Source organism: Taudactylus pleione, unplaced genomic scaffold (genome assembly GCF_031769625.1).
Source record: "Taudactylus pleione unplaced genomic scaffold, aTauple2 ptg000086l, whole genome shotgun sequence".
NCBI lineage: Eukaryota > Metazoa > Chordata > Amphibia > Anura > Myobatrachidae > Taudactylus > Taudactylus pleione.
This window is the reverse complement of record NW_028284488.1, coordinates 19,958,032-19,967,704: the sequence shown is the minus strand read 5'-3', so window position 1 is coordinate 19,967,704 and position 9,673 is coordinate 19,958,032. Positions and strand designations below refer to the sequence as shown.

The 9,673-nt window shown below is 42.0% G+C and overlaps 1 protein-coding gene across 1 annotated transcript in view; it reads right to left on the bottom strand.

The window, feature by feature from the left end:
* Window positions 1–366: 366 nt before the first annotated feature.
* The window catches only part of CDC123 (cell division cycle 123), a 120,673-nt gene continuing 111,366 nt past the window's right edge, over window positions 367–9,673 (bottom strand). The window contains exons 11-13 of the mRNA XM_088468767.1: window positions 6,538–6,654; window positions 2,881–3,018; window positions 367–917 (exon numbers count right to left, since the gene is read on the bottom strand). Coding sequence (XP_088324893.1) covers window positions 882–917; window positions 2,881–3,018; window positions 6,538–6,654 — 291 coding nt within the window. The 3' untranslated portion in view covers window positions 367–881. The remainder of the gene's footprint in view (window positions 918–2,880; window positions 3,019–6,537; window positions 6,655–9,673) is intronic.

Sequence of the window (9,673 nt, the reverse complement as noted above, 5' to 3'; positions counted from 1 at the left end):
CTGTCTAAATAAAGAAATCTCTCCCGATTTTCCGAATTGGTGAAAATGGTTAAACTCGGCCGAGATTGCAATCTCAACCAGACACAAATCTTAGTAAATTTACCCCTAAGTACCAAATAATAAGGCTATATTTTTCCAGAAATACTCTAAAAAAATACATAAATATACACAATATATACTTATTTTTTCTCACAGTAGTTAATTTTTCTTATTATTGCAATGGCAAAACAGGATTTTTCTGAAAAAGATGCCAATGGAACAGTGTCCCAGCGGCCCAATGATAATGGAAATCAAAATACAAATCAGGCACCATGTTCTTTTGTAAATGTACTATGTTGGCAACAAACTGAAATCACAAATACCACAAAGACTAAAAAATAAATTTATTATTCATGGTTGAGAAGAAATCAGTAAGATATATGAAGCTATATTTCATAATGGACATGTATTAACTACTGATCAATGCTAAGTGATAAACCATGAGAAAATTGGCTGGCCATACTATAGAATTTACAGCAACTGTATTTTGGGAGCAATACGCAGGTTGCAGACATGAAGGAAAATTACTTTACACTGGACTCAGTTCAAACTTTGCCCAGCTCACTCCCACTCACATCAGTTATGTAAATAAAACATGTACTGGAATAAGCACCAAAGCATTTTCAGTCTGTAGGGAATAACAAATTGAATGCAAACTATTTTTGGTATAAAAGTTAATTTGCATTCCTTGAAGTGTAGTTTGTATCCAGTGACTGCTGGAGGACCAAGCTCTTTCTAGATAGTGCTGTCAGCTGCACATCTCTACACAGCAAAGTCACATATACATGACACCAGACCAGAGGGAGATGTGACTCCACATTGACAGCTGAGTAAAGATTAGCCTAATCATCTGAATCCTCCTCTTCTTGATTCCGTTTCTGTCACAGGGAAATAGAAACATACATAAAATGCATTTGAAATGACATAGTCCATTTATAGTACAGCATTTAAAAAAAACTGTTTCCATTTTATAATAAAATAAATGAATTGCCAGCTTAAAGCAGAATCCAGAACAGACTGAAGTGATATATACAGCTGACCCATTTTCTAAGGCAAAAAGCTGAAGTGGTTTAGCCGGATGATTTGTGAGTGTGAAAGACCGCATGAAATTACAGGTCATGACCGCCAATGTGCAGCCACTGGTGCAGTTCATGCTGCACAATACTGCAGTAGTGACGTATTTGATGGGGAGGGCAAATAAAATAGTGTTAGGATATACAGCATTTAGAGAAATTGAGGTCAAAAATCAAAACAACGAGGGAACCTAGAATTAAAGTAATACTCCTTGTTTTTACATATTTCAGTCTGATTGAGAAAAGGGCTGTGATAGACTCTACATCACATAAGAAACAAATATATATATTTTGGTCCTAGGGGTGCTGCAAAAACAAGCAACTAATATTTGGATAGAGGGAAAACTGAAATCTCAACAATAAATACCTCTGCCTGACAGAAGCAATCATGTATCACCGACATGAGATTCATTTGGTTTTATGAGGTCTCATAAACCTAACACCACCAACAGTATAACTGTCAGAGAGAACTTCACTACGTACATGGCACAATGCCCTAGGCATAAAGTGTGTAGATGAGATAGTCAGGGAATGCGGCCTCTATTGAATGGTTAGTTCTACATAAGAAATAAATCTTGCCCGCACAGTTGTCTTTAAGACAGAATTCATTCAATTCTATTATTTTTATTAGCAGGTATTTATATGGCATCACATATTATGCAGAGTTTGACAGAGAATAGTTAATCATTCACATCAGTCTTTAACCCAATACAGAATACAATTTATGGGATGTAGTGTATATCCTGGCAGACAAAATGCCAGCGTCAATATAACGACGCCAGCAACCCGCCGGCGGGCAAAATGCAGACGCCGTGATCCACCTTACGATTAGGATACTGGCGTCGGATTCCTGACAACCGGCATCCCAATCATAAGACACAAGAGCCAGGTAAGTGTTAGCCGAGGGGAGGCGACTTAGGGTTAGCCGTCCCCAGGGAGGGTTAGTGGGGGGGGAGTTATGCACCAACAGGGGGAGATTAGGGTTAGGCAACCCCCCTCCCCCTGGGAGGGTTAGGTTTAGGGTGTGGGACGGGGAGGATAGGTTTAGGCACCACCCCAGGAGTGGAGACTTGGGGCGGGGGTGAGGGGAGGGTTAGCATGCTTACCAGCCGGCGTCGGGATGCTGAAGAGTCGAGCTTCGAGCCGGCGGCTCTTCAGCCGCTGGTATTTCGTACCCAACTCCAATTTATATTCCCTAAAACACACGCGCGCACGCACACACACACACACACACACACAATTATGTCAGAAGCCAAATGATCTTACCATAACTTATTGGAGTGTAGGAGGAAATCAGAGAACCCAGAAAAAAAGTCACACAAACATGACAAGAACATACAAAAACTCTGTGAACCCATGATCCCGTTATTGATTTCACCCCACTTTCTGTTTACTGATTCTCTAGTATCGTCTCCTTTAAAATATTATAATATACCGATATTTACCTGTTTATGTCCTTGTTATTCTTTATTCAATTTTATGAGGCTGTTTTTATTTGTATATTATTAGGAAATAAGCCACTTCAAAAGAACAGAATTCTTGGTAACAATTTACATAACCTTAGATTATTATTTGGTGTAATAAAACAGATATGTACAAATATCACTTTCAGACACTATTGCACAACCTTTCTGTAACCAATTATCGTAATACCAAACATTTTTTTTCTGAATGTCCTTTAAAAAAAGCAAACAAAAAAAAAACCACATTCATTAATGACAAATAGTACCAGCTATTACAGAGTCGGATGAAATAAATGATTACTCACCAATTTAAGAAAATCGATAAGTTTATGTGCATCTTCACCTGTAGACAGATCAACAAAATCCTTTGGCAAACGGTAACTCAGGTAAGGGCTAGGCTGGACTGTGACTTCACTAGTTGTATGGCGGAAAGTTGGGTAATCCTGGAATATTAACCATTATTATCATTTTAGAATATACATTTATGAAATTCAAGTATATACAAAGAAAACAAAGACTTAAATGTATTGTTTGTTATCAACAGTGTCCTGTGCTAGGAACATAGCTGATGTACAGTGAGTAATTCTTATTCCGTACAAGTGAAAAATTACCAATACTGCAGCTCTAATTCAACAGGAAAATAAAAATCAATATATTACTGAATCCTGCCTGCCCATCCGTTTTAGATTAATATTCCCTTCCGGTCCTTCTCAATTGGCCCTCTAATCAGATGTACAGATATGCATAGTTAACCTTACCTAATATCTCTAATAATTTCCAGCACACGGAGGCTCCATGGCGCACTTACATGCACCCAGCACAGACTATTTAGAAGGTTACTGGAAACAATGTATTTGGAAAGATTGCACTAGCACAGAAGATAGCAAAAACTTTGGTACAGTGGCAGAGTTTCTGCAATCTTCTGCACTGGGGAAGGAATACAGTGGCGGAACTAGAGAGTGGTGGGCCCAGGTGCAAGAATATGCTTTGGGCCACCCCGCCCATTCCTGGCACCCCAACATTTTTTCACCACCCCTCACTGCCCCCCAGTCATTAAATCCAGTCTGTCCAGCCCCAGCCTCATTCTCCCCCCCCCCCCACCAGCCCCAGCGGGTCAGCCTCATTCCCCCCCCCTAGCCCCAGTGTGTCAGCCTCATTCCCCCCCCCCTCAGCCCCAGCGTGTCAGCCTCATTCTCCCCCCCCTCATCCCCAGCGTGTCAGCCTCATTCTCCCCCCCTCTCAGCCCCAGCGTGTCAGCCTCATTCTCCTCCCCTAGCCCCAACTTGTCAGCCTCATTCTCTCCCCCCCAGCATGTCAGACTCATTACCCCTCCCCTCATCGTGTCAAACACATTCTCCACCCAAGTGTGCCTCAGCTTTGCGCCCTCCCCCTCGCATGACGTCACGCGTGCTGTGTCATAACAAGGGGCCGGGCCGCGGCAGGTATGGTCAGGTTATGTTGGAGCCGGAGTGGCAGAAGCAGACCAGCTCCAGCTCCGACCATTTACTTAATGGGGACCGGGTCGGCGGGCAGCAGCGCTGTAAGATGCAGGCGGCCATGGGCCCCTGCACCACAGCGGGCCCCTGTGCAAAGCACCGGCTGCACCGTCCCTAGTTCCACCCCTGGGGGGAAAGGTTATGCTGGCAGGCACGTGGTAGCACTTACCTGGGCAGCCCTCAAAAAACAATTGCACATTGTTGACCATATTTGTTAAAATTCCCCAGATGGCCAGCATACAAGTTATTTCATGTGTTATTGCTTTGTGGATTTTATAACGGTTTAGTAAACTGTAGTTTATACTCGTGTCTGAAAACCTGCTGGAGTGGATGTGTATATGTATTAAAACAGTGCCTCGCACAGGAAATCTTAAAGGTTATGAAATAGGATAGCAGTATACATTAAAATGAGCACAGCATATATGGTAGACATTTATCTTCAGATGTGTCTTGAATACATGCGTATTACAAATTTGTAGTATTAACCAGTCATGCATCCAAATATGTCAAAGGCAATTATTTATGTAAGAGAAGTTATAAATGTGACTACTCCAACATTGTAATGCTAACCAGCAGTGTTATCAACCCTCTTATTTCCACAATGCCTTGATGGCCTTAATAATAATACTAGCAAGATAAAGAAAGGGCTAGCAATCAATATTTATTTTCACAAGTGTATTAAAAGTAATTAAAAAACAAACAAAAACACAATATAAAATATTATTTTACACCAGCCGGTATTAATACAATTATCACAACAACATAGTACATAATTCACAGCCCTAGGAATGATTCAAATCCCTGCGTTATTTGCTCAAAATCCCGGGATCCCGATCCTAGGATTGGCCTTCCGAATTCTACACAACACCCCACAGCTATTCATTCTAACATTAGCATTTGTTTGGTTATTAAAACAATGCACGTTAGCACTGCAGTGACTACACCAGGGGTAGGCAAACATTTGCTATCAGTGTGCTGAATAAAATATAGTCAAGCGCAGTTTGCCAGCTAATTATATATACACACACATCTATACAGATTCCAATGTGACAGTTTTTATCGGCAGATACCTAATCTATCGCATTCCAGGAGATTGCTACAAGCAAGCTATTCATGTATACCTTGAAAAAGGATCGCCCGTATTAAATTATAGGTGAAAAGTCGGAAAGGTTTTGCCTGTCCGACTTTCCGCCTCTTTCGCCTGTTCCAAACGTGATTACTTTTCGTTTGTTTCCCTGCTTTTCGCCCCCTATTCATTCCAAAACAGGCGAAAACGGAAACCGGCGAATGCAGAACAGGCGGAAAGTACTGTCAGAATTGGGGAAATAATAATAATAATAGCCCTAATAGAAGTGTTTGGGGTAGTTAAGTAGTTTAAATTGTTTCTTATTAGCATCTCTGGAAAAGTGGTGAAGAAAGGCATAAAAAAAAGCTGTATTTTTTTGTGGAAATAAGTACGCCAGTCAAATTTTTTGGTACTTGAAAATGGGTACTGGCATATTTTTAAGTCTCTAAAGTGAACTTTTAAAAAACATCAAAAACGCACCTGCAATCCTAAAAACACCAGACCCATACTTGCAGACCCCCAAGAAGTCTATTTCGCTAGTTTTTATGCTTGTCCCCCCACTTTTTACTTTTCCGCCCCCAAAACGAAAGTGCTTTCTTGGGGGTGTTCTGAGGTAATTTTTTTGTTGATTTGTCCTTTGGGGCGCTGTCCCAAGGGTTTCAAGTCGTTTCCCCTTGTTTGCACCCCAAAATAAGGATAAAATAAAGTAACGTGTTTATTGCAATCTCCTGAAGTGCCTTCTATTATTTGGAATAAATATACGCACACATGCCATCAGACCACTCTAGATACCCATTACAAGGCATCAGACTTCTCCACGTGTCCCTTGTAATTCATGTATGCCCATCATCACCTCCCTCCCCGTTTACCTTTGAGATTGGAGCCCATGAAGAGAAATGGGACAGAAAATGTATTTCCTCTGGCACTCACTGGAGTCCACTGACTCTGACCTCCCACACTGCGCAGAGGAAAAGGTCTTGTAACACATTGGCAGGTCCTCTTCCCAGCCACCAGAAACCCTGCTTCAAGATAGGACCCTGCCAGATGCCGTGCTACTTGAAAAATATTCAGTGTGCCACGTCTAGCATGCATGCCGGGGGTTGCCAACCATTGCTCTACACACCAGCTGGCTTCTGGTTTGTGTGGGCTAGAGGTACTGTTTATACAGTAGAGAAATGTCTATCTTCTACTGTCCTTAAACTTCTTCACGGTTTTGTTTTAGGAGAGAATTGTTGATAACATTACCAATAATTATAAAATAATACCAATGCACAAGATTATGTTACTGACATCAATTACGTAGTGACATGAACTTAAAGCTGAATTAATTATAAATCACTTTATACTTGCTGCAAATAATATAAACTACAAGGACCAGTAAAATAATCCTCATTCCTTACCTGGTCTAAAGCCTCTTCATCCCCTGAATGTCTACCTCTCATCAATTCTTCCCAGGTGAACAGCAACGAGTCTGTTACTTCGCCAAATGGGTTAAAATCAATCAGCCATATTTTGCCCTAAAAACATGGAATGTTTTGCAAACGATAATAAAGCTTTATCATATTGACGCACAGTGCAGGTATAGACAAAGCCGGCCTTACTGCAACATCTATAGCTAGGTCAACTGAATACTGAGAAACTATAAAGACTTTGTATAATACACACGTGAAAAGTGGGTGAGGAAAATGTATACTGTCAAATTAGGTCACATCACAATTTGAAGATATTGGATTGCATCTGCGACTGTAGAGATTGTATTCTAATAATTTTTATAGTCCAAAGAAGATATTTATAACTTAAAAATATCTGCTTTGCATTATTCTGATTGTTTTTACAGGCAAAACTCACCAAAATTGCAGCACTCCCTGGAAATACAGGGAGAGATGAGAGATGAGGCAGTAAGAGCCCAGCCTAACCTCTAATAGCTCAGACACTGCCTGGAGCTGGGGGCTGGGCCACGAAGCAGCCAAATAACTAATGGAGGCATGCCTCACTGCGAGGGTCATGACTTGAGCTCTGATGGACACCTCTGACGATCAGGTGACCAGTCCAGGAAGTACTCAGGCATCTGAGCTCAGTAGCAGCACTGAGGGAAGGAAATTGGCATATGCAGACAGAGGAAACACACGAAGGAGAAAAAGGTGAGGAGGGTCTGCTGCTAGGGGGAGATTTGTGTGTTTGTGGGGTAAATTATTTATGATAGGGGGGGATCTTCTGTGCTAGTGGGAGATGTGTGTGAGGGGGGATCTGTGCTATGGGGAATCTGTTGGTCGGGGGTATCTGTGTGAGAGGGGAGTTCTGTGCAAGTGGGACAGGTTCATAGTTCATATATGTGTCTAAATCTGGCTCTGACACTAGCCAGTGCCTCCCCATCCATTGACCTCACTGCATGTCCCTGGATTACATAAAGAGCATCAATATTAAAGACAGAAACCTACACAAAATACTTCTGAACTGAAATGAAGGACAACAGAATATTAATGTTAACAGATACAATACATATGGACACCTGTACATAATGCCCATTTGTGCTTGCTGAAAATTGTGGTGTGAGGTCAGGTCACTGCACAGACTAGTCAAGTTCTTTCACACCCAACCATTTCATGATGGCTGGACTGTGATTTGTGCACACAGGCTGAAACAGCAAAAGTCCTTCCCCAAAGGAAGAAGCCAATTCTCTAGAAATTAAGCAACATACACACACATTATATAATATATATATATATATATATATACACATACATATACACACACACTGTTTTGTGACACCACTTTTAGTGTTGCAGCTGTGGCACTTTTCACTTCATCTGTTGAGAACTTCTTTCCGTGCAGTTGTTTTTTCAGGGTTGGGAATGCCCAGAAATCACAGGGCGCTAAGTCCGGGCTATATGGAGGGTGTCCAGTGCTGCCCCATTCATTTCAGTCAGTGCTGCCAATGCAACAGCAGCAACATGTGGTCGGGCATTGTCTTGGAGCAAAAACCACTTCAGCAACTGTGGTCTTTTCTTCGCCATGGCTCCGTGCTAATGGGTTTTCAGGACATTTGCATAGCAGTGACCATTAATTGTCTGTCCAAGGGGAACCCAGCGCTGTAGGATCATACCGTTCACATCAAAGAACAGCAGAGGCATGACTTTATATACAAATTCGTGTGTTTCCATACACTAGACTGTTGTTTGGATGCCGGATCATAAAAGACGAATCCACGATTCGTCACAATTGATGTCAGGAAATCAAGTATCCTATCCAACATTCGAACTGTGTTCTTGCACGATTCAACTCGTCCTTACATCTTCTCTACTGTGAGACTTCTGGGTACTCACCTGGCACACACGCGATGCATTTTCAGTACCTTTGTCACAATATGCTGAACCTGTTCGAATGAGATGCCAAGTGAAGCCAAAAGTTTGCATAAAGTTAACCTTCTGTAATTTTGCAATATCTTCACAGCTTTGGCAATGTTGACATCTGTAACCGAGGTAGATGATCTCCCAGAATGCATTTAGTCACTCGCATATTACCCTCTTTGAAGTGCACCCACCAGCGAAATACTGCAGCACGGCTAATTGTTTCTCCAGCGTATGCTTGTCGTAATATTTCATAAGATTCATTTCTGCTTTTTCCAAGTCTAACACAAAATGTCATCTTCCCAGCAAAAACAAAGCCTTAACCATGTACCTTTTATCAAGTCATATCTGTGTGTGTAGTGGGGTCCACCAGGGATACCCATTTCCAATAATCCATTAATAAATTCCCCTTTCCAGACCATATTCATCCACCCATTCAGTGCTCATTAACTCATTACAAAGTATCCATTAATTATTAGGAATCGGTATGTAATGCTGGCTGTCGGGATGCCTCCTGTCACAATATCGACATCGGCATCCCGACGGTTGGTATCCCGACAAGGGTCGGGTAAGTGTACTTACCCTCCCCCCTTCTCCCCCTAACTTCATGTAGCCTAACCTCTCCGTTAGTGCATAAACCAAAGTATCCCCTCTTGTCCCTAACCCTAACCACTAGGGGTGCTTAACCGTAACCTCTTCCCCAAAATCTAACGCTAAACACTGCTATGTAACCTAAACCTAACCCCCCCCGGTGGCTAACACTAAGAACGCCCCCGGACTCACCTCGTTCGGGCAGCCAACCTTCTGTGTTCCGGCGTCAGGATTAATATAGGCATCGGTATTTCGATGCCTATCTTAAGTCCCTTGCAAGGCTTCAGCCGTCACGATTTAGACCGGAGGCCAACTACATCCCAATTTTTATTATAATTTTTTTATATATCTATTAATGCAGCTCTGTACAGAGAACATATATAAATCATATCAGTCCTTGACCCTTTGGAACTGACAGTCTAAGGGTCTGAATCAAAGATTTACATAAATCCGATATTTACACAAATCTCCAATGTTTAATGATCTGCACATGCACAGGAGTTGCACTGCCCATGTGCAGATCTGGTCCTGCAACATCGGTAGCAGTGACCCAAAAGCTACAGTGTGATGCTGCTGGCATTTGGAGGCGGCGAAGGGG